The 19,044-nt window shown below is 41.4% G+C and overlaps 1 protein-coding gene across 2 annotated transcripts in view; it reads right to left on the reverse strand.

Annotated features, from left to right (window-relative positions):
* Positions 1-19,044, reverse strand: part of PLEKHM1 (pleckstrin homology and RUN domain containing M1) — a 190,232-nt gene that overhangs the window by 81,453 nt on the left and 89,735 nt on the right. For both annotated transcript variants that reach the window (XM_069238079.1, XM_069238078.1), the window contains 5 exons: positions 14,745-15,386; positions 5,601-6,030; positions 5,080-5,293; positions 980-1,876; positions 183-328 (listed from right to left, as the gene is read on the reverse strand). In XM_069238079.1, coding sequence (XP_069094180.1) covers positions 183-328; positions 980-1,876; positions 5,080-5,293; positions 5,601-6,030; positions 14,745-15,386 — 2,329 coding nt within the window. The remainder of the gene's footprint in view (positions 1-182; positions 329-979; positions 1,877-5,079; positions 5,294-5,600; positions 6,031-14,744; positions 15,387-19,044) is intronic.

Consider the following 19,044-nt stretch of genomic DNA (forward strand, 5'->3'; position numbering starts at 1 on the left):
AGTGGATAGCCAAGTGCCCCACAGAGACAAATTGATCAAGCTTGATTAGGAAGTGTATCTAATGGATTTTAAAAATTAGACCTATGCATAACATTCACTTGTTAATTTCCATGTTGTTAGTAGCCCATAAATAATAACTAAAGAATGTATTGATAAAGAAAAATAAAGCAAGAGTAACTCACTGCTCGTTTCGACAGGTCCCAGTTGTGGATAATCCTAGATGGGATGACTGAGTCTTCATCCTGATGACATCTGTCACAGTAGTACAGGCCAGAGAAGGCACACAGTTTGCATTTCCCAAAAGAAAATCCAATCTGCTTGGGGCATGCTAAAAAGGACAAGACATTTGTAAATCCCAAAGATGCTAGGGCAGTACGGAACATTATTTTTACAGATTAGCTGTTCCCATTGTAGTAGAAAGCCATTCTAGACCTTGATGACATGTAGTAAGATTCACTGTTGAATAGCAAGCTTGAAGACGGACTTTGCTGCTACTGCAGAAAAACTGACTATAGCAAAAGGTCTATTTTGCCCATTTTTAAATAATGTTCAACAGAGAGCATCAGAAAAAGGGGCTCCACCTTCCCTTACCTCACCCAATCCTCGTGCACCCTTTTATATCTAGGAAGCCCTAAAGATGTCCAAGTCATTGTTTGCGTAAACTGGAGGGCTACAACATAAAGAAATTTAATAAAGAGTATACAAGTATACTCTTCCGTTGTTTATGATTAACACTGTAACAAATAAGGTGTACCTACATTCAGAACAATGAACAACTTGAAATGTATATTGTTTAAGGCTCTATACAGTATTATAAAACAATTGTAATCTGATAATAACCTATTGGGAAAAGGAGCTACATCTTCAGTGATCTTCACAGTAAATTAAATGATGTGCACTCTACCATCAAAATCATTTGTGCCCAGAAAACTGACCAGCTTAAATGTCAACATCTAGAGGAAGCGGGAGAACACTGTACCTGCACACTTGAAGTTCTGTGAATCCAGCCCTTTCTCTGTGGGGATCGTAGTTAGGCACTGAAGCAGGCTACGTTCTTTTTCAGACAATTTTAAAACTGCCTGAGAAGTCTCATCACTGTCAAATCCATTTATCAAGGCACCATTCGTCGACTCCAAGTATGACTCTAATGCACATCGAATCATCTCTCGCCAAGACTTGGCCTCAGCAGCACTTTCTGCCTGAAGTTTTAAGGAGGCCTTTGAGGTAAGAACACGGAAAAAGGCAGGGCCTCCAAGGCTTGTGTCTGGAATGATATCTCGGATGGTCTCTATCCCATAGCTACAGAACAGCACCTTTTTGTGTTCGTTTTCTGTAAAGCTTTGCAAGGCTTCTAATGACAAAGCAAACACAAATCTGCGCCAGGCTATCCCTTGTTTCATATAAAGAACAGATTCCTTAAAAGAGTCCTGCTCTGCAGCAAGAGGCAAAGTCCAGTCATAAACTACCTCCGGTGGCATTTTCATGTCCACACTGGAAGTGGACTCGTTATGCTCCATGTTGTCTGAGGGGTCGGGACACTGTAAAATCTCCCATGGCTCTTCATGCTTTGGACGACAGTTGTGCAGGGCTTCCCGCAAACGATCTACCCAATCTTGGGCTTCATTAGGACCAGCAGCACGGAGGTATAGTTTCTTATCAGAGAAGAACAGCTCAAACCGCCCCTCACTGTGGACCTTTCCGACAGACTCACATCGCAGAAGAGAGCAGTTCTCACAGCAGGTCCGGTCTTCTTCGCTAATAAGAAGGCGTAACTCAAATGGAGACAATTCACAGAAGAACTCTCTCCAGATCCCCATAGCTCCTCGCCGTTCCAAGTGTCCAAGCATCAAGAGTCCACGAAAGGGATTACTTAGGCCTATATAAAATTCATTAAACCATCATTAAAGACATACAAAATAATCAGAAAACACTTTAGCATCTTTACATCTACACCTCTTAGCACTACCAAAACCACAAACTTAAATAATTCACTACTTAATGTTACTACTAAAATTCAGAACAGTTTTCACAGAATGATCACTGAGGATATACGTAACAAAGAACGCATATATATTTTGCTTACAGTGTGAATTATAAGGAAGTAGACATTAACTTTGGGTTTTTATGGTATGTGGTATTAATAATTTGATATCTTCCGGATGCATTTTCCTTTGCCAAAGTTTAAAATAACAAATCACAACGAGAGAGTAGAAGGGAGAGAGGGGAAAGGCAAAAGAAGAACACAACCGTACTCAGCTCCCAAAATCACTACAAAATCACAACAGGGAGTACGGGGTTCTTGTAATGTAACGAGGGGCGGATCAATGGTGTATCAATTATAACACCAGGTCCCTCGTGATCCTCAATTAGAGGTGAGGTATCAGTTAAATAGGGTGCTGTGGAGGGTCTAGAGGACACGGTGGGGAATTTCCTTTACGGACTAGGTGGTCTCACACACTATATAGTGTCATGCTTCATCATATGACCACCTAGCCCCACCCAGGTAGGACAGAGCCACCTGGGCGGACTCGACCTCACTGTTAAAGGAACAGGAGGGAGTGCGTAAATTAATTCTGGTTCTGGAAATAGAGGGATCCAGCTAAACTAAGGAATAAAAACACCTAAACAGATACCTGTGTAAATATTTAATAAAGGTTCTGTTTGATGCGGTTAAAAAGTGGAGATTGGGACACCTCTTTGAGAACAAGGACTCACAGGGTCACCTATCTAGGAGGAAGGAGCCAACATGTTTCTGCCCCCAGTAATGAGCTCTGGAAAGTCTCGGGCCATTCATCAGGGCGAAGGATCCCTGCTACTCATGCTCAGTGTATGAATAAGTGCTGAAGAAATTGTAAAATAGGGGGGCCTACCTTGCCAGGGAGCTACCTGGGAGGGGCTATGTCCCTAAAGGCTATTGGCCTCTGATGTCCTGGAGAGCGATTGTCCCCTTATTGTCAGACATGCATCAAAGGTGGGTGCTCACTGTACGCCTGTATTGTCCTCTCTCAGGAACGCTTGAAAGTTTAAAATGAACCACACTAAAAAGTGGTCAATGATGCACAGTCTTTTTTTAAAGAGTTCTACAGGAGATTCCGACTTAAAAAAACTTCACAAATAATCAGAGAGTGGTAGAAGATGATAGACGGGAAAGGGGCCAACCAACAAATCCAGCTACAACCAAGCAATCGTCTATAGTCTTTAGAAGGCGGATCTGGCATCTGAATTTTCAATCAGAAGCACAGTGGTAGTTCCATGGAGGAACATACAGAGAGATTATTTTAAAGTTGGTAGGTTAGGAATGTTACTTTATGTACTTATTAGGGATATAATATGCCCTGAATTTCATTTGCATTTCAACTGGAGCCCAAAAGAATTTACTCAGTGCCAAAGGAATGAGGTGGGATGGTTTTCAGCAGGCAGTCTTTAACTGCTTGGAATTTATTTTGGTGGTAGGCAAATGAAGTTCTGTGGGAGGATATACTAAACAATGTTACAACAGTTTAACTCTTTGCGGCAGTGTCTACTATAATCTTTATCTGAAGGCATACACAGTAATTTTTGGAGGCCTTTTTGGCCAGATTGAATTTTTTTTTAAAAGGTTATCTATGTATTCAACCAATATAAATCCTACATCAAAAAACAGTCTAGCATCCTACTTTTAGTCTCTGCTGGGAGTTTAATACCAACTACAAATTAAATGCAGTAGCCTACAAGAGTTATTTCAATCAGATGTCTTGGGCCTAGTAACATAATCTTGCTACTTAACTTTACAATGCTTTGGGCCATACATGTACTATCCGTAGAGACAACTGGCGAGTTGATTCTGTTCTCGTTCTATGATTTTTAGGTAAATGAAGGTGGCATTGTAAATTATCTCACAGCTAAGATAAGGACAATAACACAAACAAACCCGTATAGAGCAGTTTTATTATATTAACTATAATTTCCTACTAAACGTGAGTACATAGAAGACTCAGAAAAGGGCAGGTTTTGGTTAGTTTCTGAAGGCAGAGGGGTTGGCTGCAGTGAAAATGGCTTTGAGATGTTTCCAGTCAAGGTCCATGGACTGCAGTGTGTCTGCTGCAGTTTGAGATAGAGGTTTTTGACAGACAAGCTTAGATCATAGCAATATCATATCACATACTACTTTGTGGCAGAAGTATTTTGGGGCCTTTCCAAAGGTGCATTGGTAAATGGGGCAGATTGCCTGTAAGGTGAAATGGGCTGTGAAGGGAGGCCAATGTAGTTATTTCAGAGTCACAGTAATGGAGAGCTGGGGGCGTGGGGGACTTTGGAATGACAAACTAATTGACATAAACTTCGCCCTTCCATCACTCATTGCAAGATATCAGGCACACTGGGCAGAGGGCCTTACAAATATTGCTGTAACAAGAAGCAGTTTGAGCGTGACTAAACATAAAATGCCAATAATAGGCCAGTGGGTATAACAGTGGTGCATTGCCTTCTGTCCTGTACATAAATCTTGCTCTGGTAGGGAAGAGTAGTTTGACGAGGTCTTGCGAGAAAAAAGTAGTTACGAATGTGGGCATTAGGTGAGATCCCAGCTTTGTTCAATGTGTCAGAAGGAGTCTTTGGGGACTTCAGTGAGGAAAATTAAATTTTTCCTAATGTGTTTAAGGTTGGCAATTTAGCAAGGACCTGAAAGCGAGTCACAGGAAAATAGAGTTTTAGGCTAGGTTGATGCCATGCCTAATTGGGCAAATTTCAACAGAATAAAATCAGTCCTTGTGAAAACTGAAAAATATTTAACATTTATCCAGCATAGTTTTTGCAAACAGAAATAACGTACCACTCGCAAGCACTAAATGTGTTTTTTCCATGTACTCATTTCCAAAGATTTGCTTTGTTCTGTTACTCCCACTCACAAAGAACATACTCTGGTATCAACAGGGGAACAGGCATTATAGTCAAAATTCGAAATGTTTCACACAGTTCTAAATAGTATGGTCAAAAGTATGAACACTAACCCTAACTGAATCCTTCCAAAGCAGCAATAAAATAAAATATATAATTTCCTGTACCAGTTTCAGGACACTCCCTATACGCCTAGAAACCTACCAATTTGCCTGCGGTGAACAACACTAAAACCTTTGCCTTCTTGACCAGATGAAGGTTTTAGAGCTGGGTTACTTGGCTGTTCTGTATGAAGTAGAGACAACGATTCTCTATTTAAAGCTTGTGCATCCACTGATGTTGTTGGTAGGCTTTCCTGAGCTTGTTCGATCGGAGTTGGCACATGTATATCATCTGCAGATATCCAACTTGTACTTTTCTGTGAAAGCAAAGCATAAAATAATCGATTTGCCGCTCTACAAAAAAAAGAAGAAAAAAAAGAAAAAAGCACAATACCCCAAAACAACATTTACTTTTAGTATGAAGAATTGCATGATCAAACTATACATGTTAAAGATGTAGCCTGCACATGGTTTTAGAGGTTCTCAAAATAATTTGATTGTTTTGCATTTTGAATCCACCATTTGTCAACTGAATATTTGCACTGAAATATCTATCCATCTATATACATCTTCGTTTCAATAAATGTACATAAATAACACCTGAAAAGAAACGGGTTCACCTACTGGAAATGCTGCAGGTGGAGATGTATATGACTTTTCAGAAGAATGTTCTTGCTCATGATGTTTCTCAAGGCTGTTCACCGCCAAAGGCCTCTTTGTGCAAAGCTGTCTATGGGCCGGCTTGCTGTCATCATTGGTGATTTCCAAGTAGCAGTCACTTGTTGAAAGATTCAAGTCTGCAGTGAACTGTGCTGCACTTTCGTTCTTTGCGTTTCCTGCTGGGTTTCCTGAATATTCGAACCGGTTATCACTTGTACTGGGATCTGGATTTCTTCCTATCTCTTCCACAGGGTCTGCTTGAAAAGGCGGAGTGGAATGTGTGCACAAATTTGTTGACCACTGTGGCCCAGAATCAGGAATCTGCTGTGAGGCACTGGATAGTTCTGCTGGAGAATCAGACGGCAGGCATACTTCATGGATTTCAATTTGTGGGCTAGACAAATGGGAAAAAGAAGAAGGAAGGTTAAAAATGGGGAAACATTAATACATAATTTACTAGAACTGTTCATGAACTGCAAATTCCAAAATACAAAAACATTTTATATGGGTAAAATCATTCTCATGGGAGAACGCGAGGCACCTAAAGGTTTCTTTTTTTAATCTAATTTTCTTCTACATTCCCTGGGAGTAGAAAGAAGGTCCAGCATCGGCAAACCAGAAACACATTTATTATACTTGTGTTCAGCAAACTTTTTAAATACAAGGTTAAGTATACAAGAAACACAATTTTTGACATCAATTTTATCATAGACATGTATGGAGTGCTAAAAACCCAGAGCAGCAACGAAGTGCTATGGTCACCCAATTAAAATAAGTGCATATGCAGAACCATGAACCTAAACTGGGGTACATGTTCTGTCTTTCTCACTTCTTAATGAAGGGCATTCCACAACAAACCAAAAACACTAAAAAAAAAACTTCCGCCCACCAAAGCCCACAGTAATGCTTTTTGGAAAGATCAAAGGAGTCTTTCTGAAAGATCTTAATATAATGGCAAGTTGGTATATTTAAGACATTGAATTAAGTACTACGGGGTTCAGTTACAGACCACCTTGTGAACAAGTGTCAAAATCCTAATAACCAGAAGCCACTATACAGGCCGCAAGATTCTGCAAACTACATAAAACTACGATCTGGTCTGTAAAAGAAATGTCTGAAGCGTTCAGGGGTGGGATTGTAAACCAGGAATCCTTGAAAAACACTGAGATGATACATTTGGTTATACAAATGGCAAATAACAATAACAACAAATAAGAATGCATGTCACAAAGAAGAGGAGTGATGTGGGCTTGGTAGAGGAAATATTATTAACTCACATTTAATTCTGTATTACTGAGCTGCGTTACTGATGCCTTTTCTGGATATCATTCCAGAACATATTCTGGAATAGGGCTTTCTAGAACCTCTGCTTATAAGAACTTAATCAATGTGCAAATATGAGCCAGAAATTCGACTGGATTACAATCACCCTACAACGCACTGAGCAGAGTGAGATGTGTTCTAGGTAATGATCAATCCTGTGAGATTTCAGAGAGATAATAATAAGTGGAGCCCAAATCCTCTTCCTCGTGAAAAGGCACAGTCAAGAACACTAGTAGAGAAGGAATACATTCATAAGATGTATTTAAATACAATATCCTAACAAGTAACTACAATTTGAATACTATTATTTAAAAGCAAAGACAGTAGCAACTGTTTACCAGAAGGGTGAATAATAAAAGAAAAAATACTATAGCATCACAATGGTATCATAAAGCCTATTTACGTCAATATCTCCAACCCCACCTTTCTCTCGGCTAACTAAGCTAAACATAGCCCACATACCTTTTCCGAAACAATAGAACGAAAGTTCAACACGGAATTATGAGCAGCTGCATCTGAGTCTCAAAGTTGGCAGATAAGCCAAGTGAAGGCTGGATGCACCTTCCCCACAGCCTTTAGCAAGGGGAGGTGAATAAAGCTCTGTATGTCCCTCTGTCATAAAAATGGTATGAAGTGCCTCTCTATCTCATAATGTTCTGTTCTAGTTTATATATTCCATTTTAAGATTGTTGAACACTTTCAAAATAAACAATTAGTAATAAGTCTTTCGAACCTTTCACTTACTCTGTGAAACTTTACTTATTGTTTAAAAACAATAAGTGAGAAAGAAAAATTAATTTCCTCGATACCTTGTTCTTTTTTAAAAGCAATCTCTGAGAAATAAAGTCAATTTAAAATCAAACAGAAAAATTATGAATATATACCCAAGCAGATTGAATTATCATTTTACAATGAACAACATTAACAAATGTTCATTTATATTTAAAATGAACGCCTAAATAAATTAACATATATAAGGGGAATACCTAGAAAGGAAATTTTATAATAAGTCTAACATTACTTATGACGGTTACCACCCTATAAGTAGCTCTCAACCACGAAGGTGGATCTCATTCATAAAATTCCAGCCCTTCCATGGAACACCCTCAAGTTACAAGTGCTCAAAGGACATCAGAATGTGGTCATCCGCAGCAATACAACAACTTTGGAAAGTATGTGTCGGACCCTGCTAGGGGGAACAAGAGGCAGGCAAGGACTAAACAGCTACAGTTGTGAGGCTGACGTAGTACGTTTCTACTGTCCCAGGGTCCGTCCTACTGTAGCTCTGCAAACTGGACCAAGTTTAAAAATGTCACCACTAGACTCTCAGTGGTAGCAATGGCGAACAGTCACATGCTTCTCAGGTTAGTGTGGAAGTACGTAAGCTCAGCATTCAACACTACACCCAGCAGGCCAATAAGATAACTGCCTAGCCCAGAGTTCCCTTTTTGAAAAATACAAGTACTTCATTTTACATAAGATACAATACTAAACACTAAAATAATGCACAAGATACCGGATACTCTGGTATCGGTCCCATATGCTACAAGGTGGCATCCCTCCTAAACACCATACCCCCCACCTCGCCTTTTCCCTGCATCCTATGAGACTGGGTTCGTGGCAGCTTAGTCTCTAGCTCCTTTGCATTGGCACCTTCCATTTATTTAAAATTTAACTTTTAGTCGGCCACATAGCCTATGTCCTCTCATATATGTTTCTTCTACTTTGCAGTGTTAAGCCGTACTGGGCATCCAGTGAGCAGACGGACAAACTGGAGATGCGCAGAACTCAATGCATGGCTCGAGTCAGTCCTGATAGGGCAGGGTGGCTGCAGGCCACATTTTGTCTCTAGAGGGTAGCAGTAGTAATGGCAGCTTCAGGTGTTGGTCCTCAACTGGCAACAGCAGTTTCTCCATGCAGACAGGCCGGTCTCTAGTCTTGTGAGGACGATGTCAGTCAAACAGGGACCTGCCAGAATGGAGGCAATTCTGCAGCTTCAGCAACAAAAGGGAACTTCTTGCCACTGTTTGGGGGACAGTGGTAGCAGTATGATCAAGGTCTTTAGCACCTTAGTTGCCAGGCACCAGATCAGCTTGTAGTGCCCAAAGCACAGACCACTTACTTACCTCTGTCGGGCATGACAAGTTTGCATTCTTCACTCCTGGAGTGATCAGAAAAGCATACAAACAGCCGTGCCACAGTCATGCTATCTGGGATTACAGGCACAGAGTGGCTGCCACAGACAAATATCGATCCCAGTTTCTGTCAAGACAACCATTTGGGCACGCTTCCTCAAGTGCGTACGGCAGTGACAATGAAGATGACGTTGGACACTGCTTCAACACACTTCTGAAGTTTTGCCATCCTGTGAGGTAGTCTGGGATTGGTCCGCAATGTTGTCATGCTAGCATTGTAGTCAGTGATACTTTGGTGGATGGGCTCTTGCAATACTCCCTTACAATAGTGAGTTCTTACCCTTGGGTGAGCCTGCCCCTTCCCCTTCATTCAGGAAGGACTGGTGTTCCCAGGCCAAGCTAGGCAGTTCTACCTCCAAATCAGTCTCCTAGGTGATGTCACTTCCCCTCTGGGAAGCTGGCTGTCAGGCAGACATCAACCCTGGTTATGCAGTAAGCCTCTAGGAACTATGTGGAACACCCCCTCATTGGTCAGAGGGAACCTGGAACTGGAACAATGTGGCAATGTGGGCCATCAGCTCCCACTTTTATACAGTTATCAGACATGGAATGTGGATTTTCCATCTGCCTTTTCAGAACTGATTTAGGTCAATTTACTTGTGAAGTTTCCTTATGAGGCTGTCCTCCAACCTCAGCTTTTTATCTTGAGTGGGCTTTTCATATGAGACTCATCTCCTGGCTGGAGCACCCATATTAGAGGCAGTAAGAGGTGTGAGCAGTGAACATCAAAGCCACACCGGACGCAATCAGGAATAGAAACAAAGGGCTCCTTCCCTTCTAAATAATCCTTAACACGGTGAAAAAGAAAATGCACTCTCACCACTGCCATCCGCGAAAGGGCCGGCTCAGGGCCAATATTCAGCAGCTCTCTGTATCATCAAGACCTAATGGGGAAGCCTATCTTCTCTTTTCCCACTTCAGTGTCTGCGTTCCCTTCCTCCAAGCTAAGGAATTTCCGCAATGTACTTCCACTGTTAGTGAAAGAACCATCACCTCCACTTTCAGTGTATGTACAGGTCTGGGACCCCACAAGCCTATGTCACCCAGGTTTACTCATTCAATGCACACCAAACAGCACTAACATAAATAAATACATCCAGGGCTAAGATTCCAGATTCGCTGTTAGCAGAACTGTAAGTGAATAGTCCAGAAGGCTCCCATTTACATTACACAGCAGAATGGCCTCATCTTGCTATAGTTACTATCAAACAAGGTATACGGCCACCTTCATTCTGCCAGCTAGAAGCCATGGCAAGGTCAGTATTTTTGTCACCTATACAGATGTTTTGCCTGGTGTGTCCCTCCAGGTCCAGGATTATTGGTAATTCAAAGGCAGGCTTTGGCCTTTCAACACACACTAGATAAGGTGAGGCAAAGGTCAGAAAATGAAAAACAGGATGCTAAATACCTGCTTCGAGCATGCAGGGCAGAGGTCATGACTGCACACCATAAAGAAAAAGTTCACACCCCAGCAAAATGATTTCATTTGCATCAATTAATTTAGAAATATCTAATTACACCAACGCATAATAGGCATAGGACAGTATTTGAAGCGGTAAAGCTTTACCAACTGAAACGTCACTTTTTAAATCAATTCACAATGTACTTCAGAACACTCATAAAGTTCTTTAACTTTGCACAGAACTAGGAATTAGACCCTCCCATTCATTAGCTTGCTTTACCGTAGAATTAGATGTACAGGCAGGCAACTTTTAAAAGTTTATATCAATTGATGACCACCCTCAGGACTGCAGGGACCTGGGAAACACTTAAAATGTTTGAGCATGAAGAGAAAACCAACCATTTGTGCAACCACAGACATAACTAAGAGCAAATGAAAGCTGTTCAGGGCTCGTAGTGCCTCCCATAAGCATCCAGTTCAGGCGGTTTAGCAATGTCATACCAATAGGATAATAGCTCCACAGACACATGGTTTCAGTGCACCTTCAGCCAAGGGCCTTATCCATTTAGGATAAAGACACTGAAGGAAGAAACACAAAGCTCTTTTAACTTTTAAAATCTATATTCTTTAGGAGTATACCTAGGGATTCTGCAAAAACACTTAAAGTATCCCATACAGATCAAGACATGAGTGACAAAATATCTTAAGAAGAAAGGTTACTAACTAACTAAGTAGTGTGTTCTGTAACATTTCTTTTCCACCACACCTAGAGGGTACTACGCGTGAACCACTTACCAGAGAATGGGACTTATCATGGTCTGTTGTACTACTAATTGTGCCTAAAGATTCTGAACATTGGATCCTATTTATGCAGGCAATGTTACAGAACACACTACTTTTGGACCACACTGCCTTTATAAATTACCTGAATGCAGCTCACTCATCCTTGACGTTATCCTAGTACATAGGGACCTTACAATTCGCTCGATCGGCCTTGAAAAAGTCACTGTGTGACGAAACACGTGTTTGTCTGTTGTTTATTAGACCTCATACGAGCTGTTACTGTATGTACTATGCGTACATGGACCATATGAAATGTACTCTCTATGAAGGACTAATTTCCAACTAGTTCAATATTATTGAACTATATTGTTAAGAACATCTTTTGGATACAAATAACCCAAGAAGATTACAAGGAAAAAGAATTATTATTTTGCTGCAGTTTCTATTGTGTACTTGAGTGTGTTTTATATACTAACATATATTTAGTGAATTACCTAACCTGCTATATACTTTTTGTGATTAAGTGCTGTGGTTCTTATCTAATTAAAACCGTGCATGACAGAAAACATCAGCCAGTGTGCTGGGCTGAATTCCTGTCCATCTTTTGCCTACTGTGTCACACTCAGTGGCTTAGATAAATTCAAGCTATCCTTCCAATGCTATGTTTTTTTGTTGTAATGGGCGCCCTACTTGCGATGGTTATATCAACATGTGGGTCACATGCTCTCTGTGCCACGGACCTCAAGCTATATCTCATTGAAGATGTGCAACGAGGCTGAAGCTAGTTTGTGGTCTCTTGCGTTTCACATCTTTGGAGAACCTGCCTGGGTGTTCGGGTTGGGTTCTCTAACTAATGGAACAGGACCAAGGTTGGTGTGCATTTAGTAGGTCTGTATTTACAGACGAATGGTGGCTGAAAAACAAAGGATTGAAATGTGACCTGAACAATCATCAGTAGTTGAGACTAAGTCACCTCTTTCATTACTTTGTTGGAGAAGATGCCATATGTGTGAAGAGGGTCCCGTACTTACTATGCCACAAAGTGTAACTGATTATGGCTTAGGAGGTCAAAACTGGCTTGTGTTTCCACATTGAGGGACCTAACCAGGCTGTTCGCTATGGATTGTTCCTCCTGGAGCAAAACAATTACTGATTTGCATATGGCTGGCCTTTAACTAGAGACAGAGGAGGAAAACCATAGACTGGACTGTAGCTCCAAGTGATCACCATTGGCTGAGATATTTCATTCAAGCATTCCTTTCATCACCCAGTTGTTTTTCTGTATTATAACGTCAGCTGCAGGAAAGTTTTATAAGCAACAAGCTTATCTTGGAAGAGTCTCTAGACCCATTTATACTTGTAATGAGCAAATGAAGGATATAAAATGTACATATTATTATTATTAATGTATTTGTTATCACTTTCTATCACTCTTGCAAAGCTCATCTCGAAGCTCATACTAGATCCAGAATGAAATATGCATTGGCTGCTGCAAGTTTTAAAGAACGTTAACATTTAAAATGTGTTCAAACCCAGCAGCTCTTCTCACAAGTAAGTGGGCTCTGCCTTCGGATTATCCTCATTTAAAGCCATATCAAGATTCAATCTAACCTCAGTTAAGGACATGAGCTGAAGATTTCTACCTATGACTGTTTCTTGAAATTAGATTTTTAATTCCCAAATAAATCAAGACCTAGAAATCTGACCAAGCACTGTAGAAGAGCCACGTCCTGCAATTACAGTGCAGATGTCCACAATTTAGGATGTTTTCCTCCACTGCCATAACAGTGTCAGATACTACAAAGAGCAATCTGTTCAATCAATCACATGGACTTATATAGTACGACTAATCACCCAAGAGGGTTTCCAGGCGCTTGAGAATCATGACGTAAAAGCCAGGTCTTCAGTGCTCTCTGAAATTTCAGTAGAGGTGAAGGGCCGAAGCTGCAGAGTGAGGTTGTTCCAGGATTTTGCTGCAAGGTAGGAGAAGAGTCCTCTGCTTTTGCTTCAGTGGATGCGGGGGATCAGTGGTGAGTGAGAGGGACGTGGAGTTGAGTTGTCTGGTAGGATGATGGAAGTTCAGGCGACAGTTGATGTAGGCTGGTACTTGGTTGCGCTGTGCTTTGTAGGCGTGGATTATCAGCTTGAATTGGCATCTCTTCTGTATGGGGAGCCAGTGGAGTTTTCTAAGGTGGCGGGAGATGTGGGTCTGTTTGGGGAGGTCGAGGATGAGTCTGGCAGCAGAGTTCTGTATGGTATAGAGTCTCTGCAGAAAAAGTGTGGTGATTCCAGCGTAGAGTTTATTGCTGTAATCTAATTGGCTGGTGATTAGGGCCTGAGTGATGGTAGGTCTGGTGTTCATCGGAGCTAACTGAAGATTTCTTGTAACATGAGAAATGTGTGAAAGCAGGCAGAGGCGACTGTGTTGGTCTGGGACTTCCTGGTCAGTTTGCTGTCTAGGATTATGCTGAGGTTTCTGGCTTGGTCAGTCGGTTTGGGTAATGGTCCTACTTCAGAGGGCCACCTGGAGTCATTTCAAGGGGTGGTGTTGTTGCCAAAGATCAGCACTTCCCTTTGTCCATGTTAAGCTCAGGCTGTGACTTTCCATCCAGTTGGCGACGCTTGTCGTGCACTTGTGGAAGTTGGTTCTTGTGTTGGCGGGATCTTCTGAGAGTGATAGGATGAGCTAGGTGTCACCTGGATAGGATATGTTGTTTAGTGGGTGGGATTTGCAGTGTTGGGGGACCCATGTAGGTGTTGAAGATGGTAGGGATAAAGTAGGATCAGTGCCGCTGTTTTTCCCTGCTTGAGGAGGGCTGTGATGTAATCAGTAGCTGGGATCAACCTGTTAATTTCCAATAGGAAACAATAATTACAAAACATGTACTCCTGTGCTGTTTCTGTGACCCTCGTTTTCTGTATGGGCTGGAGATGCAATATTGGGAAAGGAATAAACATAGAACTGAAGATGTTACTGGATTCTAATCACTAGTTACCTACCATCATGACTCATGCATGTTAAAACGGTGTGACTGTAACAGACATGCAGGCTGCTGGGATCCTGCCTGCTGCTGCTGACCACTGCCACTCTTTTTCCAGTTCTTGCAAGTCTGCCTAAAAGCACTGGGTGAAGTAAAATTCAGGAAGCAAATCCTCCATCCTCAGAGTGAAAGGACTTGCTTCAACTGACACTGAAGAGCCAGTGACTACAATATTTCTGCAACAGTCTACTTTAGCACATGTATTTCTCCTCTGATATGATATTGCACTTTGGGGAAATGTCTCTGTTTTCACTGATGTGATGGCTTTCAGCAGAGTACCTTAGCAGAAGCACCATGGCTGTAGAACATAGCTTGCATATCAATTAATTTACTTTTAATCTGATGATCATCTAAACATACTCACTCTTGTAAAGACATGTCAGACTCTTCTGTGTTGCCAGTTCCCAGATCTGAGTCACATGACAGGAGCTCTTCGGATTTTTCAGGGCTCTTGGAATCACAGTGTATCGCAGGACCATCAGAACCAAAGCTGGAAGAGAGCTGAGATGACCCATTGGTGTCGAGACTGAGCGTCGAGGAGCCACATTTACTACTTCTCTCATTGTGACTGTGAGGTAATAACGCTGTGTGATGAATGTCTGTCTCCTCTGATCCTGAGGACTGGGACAGTGAATCCCAAGATTTCTTTCTAAGGGTCTGCGAGGTGGAGGTGATTATAGGCTCCATTTGTAGTTCTGGCGAAGGACACAAGCCAGCCAAGGACAATGGAGTAAGAGTCCACTCATTCAAAACTGCGGATTTATAGGACAGCTCAAACGACAGAGAGGTCAAACCCTGCACGTAGCTTAGGATAACTTCAACCTCTTCAGCATCAAGCAACAGGGCTATTGGTTGGTAAAACTCAGCCAGTCTGGACCGCTCACGTAGAAGTAATATTAAGTAACACTCCATCAGGCACTCGTTCAATGCCAGCCTCAGCCAGGCGCGGCAACGACCCACATCCGTATTGATGAAGTTCAAATGTTCCAGTTCTGTAATTACATCTCTGTTAGGATAGACAGAAATACCGTTTTAGAAGATGAGTAGAGAACACATAGCCTTAGTGAATATAGCAATGCCTCATATCTGCAAATTAGGAGTACAATGTTGTGAGTAAGCATGGCACTAGCGACAAATAGGAATGAGGCTTTCAGATGACATAATACTGGATGCACAGCAGGCTAAATAACTCGGGAGTGTAAAAAAGCTTTCATATATAAATAAGATGGTTTTAAGTGGAAAAACATAAAAAGTAGATTAAGTCAACATACATAATAGTGCATTTATGCTTGTACCAATATAGATCGATCGGCAGCATTTCCCAATGTTCCCACTTTGCTCAGAAATATTCTTACTCAGGAGCATGAAAGTTATTCAAACAGGTTTCCATTGTTTCTCCCTTCTTTTCATGACAGAGTAGCCTTGACGTATACCAGTGTATGTTTAATGCAAATACACCAGCGATTACTAGGGTTATTAAGTTATTCTAATTCATAGAACCTACAAACTGCTCCATCGTGTAGCAAAAACAGTTCACGCTGGGAGCGATACACCCCATTTCCAGTGCACATTGGAGGGGTGTGGAAAAGACTTAGGTGCAGAGGGCACGTGTACTTCATGCAACTTGCAGACGATTAACAACATATGTATTAGGAATGTGTACTGGTTACCAGATACATGCGAGCCAAACGATACATGCGAGCTTCCAAAATGTTTCAATGTTTTCTTTCCACATAACCCAATAGGTCTTTCTTGTGAAACAAGGAAGCATTTAGATAGCAAGGGCTGCACTCTTACTAACAAGGAAAATTCCCTAGTAGCTACTACTAAACAAACAAAGAAAACAGTTAATTGGCATATGAAAATGCCAGTAGGTCAAAGACTTTGATTTATTATTGGTATTTTTCAAGCAAGAACTAACAACATTGAACTTTCTTCCAATGGAACTCCTATAAGAAAGTCTTCATATTTGGAAAGTTCCTGATAAAAGGCATTGGGTGGAGTGGCTGGCATTGGAAGCTTTCATTTCTGGCCTTCAATAACCAATATTCCTTAAGCGTAACGTATTTCATAGTAGGTTTTCGCCACAGCCTTTAGAATCGATATTATGCTCTTAAATTTACTGCAAGATGATGAATACATTATCAGCACTGTAAACTACAGAAATAAATGTATCAAATCCTCCATTTTATGGATGACGGCTATTAAATTTAGAATTAGCATCACCGCATGTACCCCCAATACCCCAGTCCTGTTTAGGCCTGCCAAGAGGGAGCTGCAGTTGGCTCGCCAGCCTAACGTTTAAAAAAATATATATATCATAAGAAAAATATAGACATACATACATATAAAGCGACTTTCAGTCAGCTCTCTTCATCTATTGGTCTGTACAGGCATTTGCCTCTACACAACACAGCAGGAGGCAATGGATCAGCATCATTCATTCATTCATTAGCTCTCTTACCCTGTGAATGAAGGCGTTTTCATTGATCACATGTGCACAGTTGCCTGAAAAGGACTGCACTTCAATATCCGGGCTGGGGTGCATGGTTTCCTGGGGCCACTCCTTTAATATTTTGATATTTGTCATTATTTCATATTGAATAGGTTTTTCGAAAATAAACAAATTAAGAAAACGTGGCAAGCATGCCAGTCCAGTCCGCTGGCTTTGCCAATGTCTCCTAGGTTTGGACATAATGGCATGCGGTGGTATTCTGTTCAAATGTATTGTACGTGTATTAGAGAGTGACGGTAAGGCAAAAAGCTGATCCAGCCATCAGGAAATGAAAACAAAGTTGAGTTGCTATGTGGACGTATGCCTGCGTAGGCGCTGGGAAGCGAGCATGGATTTGTTTAAAGCGGTTGTACGGAAACAGCGCAGGCCACCCTTCGTGCTGCCATGCTCCAGCAGTCGTACATCCGACCACCATTTTCCCTCCCAAACAGACAACCACGCTTCCCCCTCAAGTCCGAAGTATCACCCACGCCCAGCACTCCACCGAGTCATTCATTCATTGACTAGGCATCGTGCCCAAAACCAAAATAGTCATTGACCGTTCTCCCTCAGCAGCCTGCATCGTTAAGGCCACTAGAGCCGTAAACACAGGCCGTAAGAGCAGCAGAGCCGCATCATTGGGCCGGCGCGGTGTGGTGATCGGAGAGCAGCCTTCCCGGGCTGCATAAGGGGTCATCCGCCTACTACAAGGATCGTGTGCAACTTGCTAGTGGCAGCTCTTAGTGGCAGGAACGTGGCCCAGGAGCTTAATCTGCTCACTGCAGAGACATATATGCAAATTGGTGATGGAGAAGTGAAATATTTTATTAGAGGATAGTGCCTGATATAGTTTGGGTTTAGTTAGCATAACTAGGCGAGATTAAGAGTGCTTGTCATATTGCAGAAAAGTGCACGTGTATTTGTTGTGCACGACCTACACACGTTCATGTGTATTATTTGTTTTCACAAATGACTGAAAATCAGCTTGAAACAATGCTATCTGTACTTGTAAGCAAATGTAATCAATTTCTGGCCTTCTTGGGAAGGGGTGTACTTGTATTGCAACATTACACGATAATAAACTAAATCTCTGTCACTGTGATTTGCAGAAGCAGCAGCTTTGTTCTCTGTTTTTTTTGCATTAATAAAACATACAATTTCTTCTATGCAACAAGTTACGTATTTAACAACCGAAGGAAGTAACATACAAGTATGTGCTATTTTGAATGACTAATGTGATTGATGCAAAGCATGCAACATTTCAAGTACTGCTCGTTAATGTAAAATCATGCTCCGAATTTGTGTGTTTTCTTTGTGCAGAGCCTTATAAAAATATGTGCCAGTTAGACTTTACTTGTTGATGATTAGATAGGGCTAGATGTTCGTGGCCTTTTCCATATGTACTATTTACTATTGTTAATTTGATTGATTGCCAGATGTGCTTGTTGAATTTCTTTATTATACATTATTGTGCGTTTGGTTTATGCTCATTTCCTTGACCAATGGCTTTTGCTTTCTGTATTGCTACTATTATTTGAATACATCTACAAATACTGAGAACTGGAAAAGCCTTGCTGCGCAGGATTTCTTAAAGGCATGAAGGTTCAGGACTCTTCCTCTCCTGCCTATCGACCCTCATTGATTAATTAAGGGAGGGGTATAGGCAGAGATCATCATGATTTTAAGTAATTACGCAATAAAGCATAAACTAAGAGATCATAGATCGCTCAGTGTCTCCAAACCAAAAGCAGCTTTAGACAGCATCCGATCATTTGCAATTTCTGAAGCTCACAAAGTCAGATTCCAGTAAATGCGTTACCTTGGTTATCATGCTGAGATTTATGTGTACACTGCTGAATACAGGTTCGAATCCTTGCAGGGCCTACTCCTATGTTCACCCTTTTAAGGTTGAAAAAAACCCTCTCGTGGCAACAGTACATCATTCTAATTCGCACCAAATTGCACTATGAGAGCTGCTAGACTAAGATCTCTACAGAGGGCGCCTTAACACAGGAAGTTATCGTGCCAGCTCTCTGCAGAGTGATGTAACCCACTGAGGTATTTTACCAACTCACTGAGACAGTGCGCGGAGTTATTAAAAGAGATCGGCAGGCTAATGCTCCTACTATGGAAATACTTGGGCACACTGATGGTCACATGTTCCAATCTT

Source organism: Pleurodeles waltl, chromosome 6 (assembly GCF_031143425.1).
Source record: "Pleurodeles waltl isolate 20211129_DDA chromosome 6, aPleWal1.hap1.20221129, whole genome shotgun sequence".
Taxonomy (NCBI): Eukaryota; Metazoa; Chordata; class Amphibia; order Caudata; family Salamandridae; genus Pleurodeles; species Pleurodeles waltl.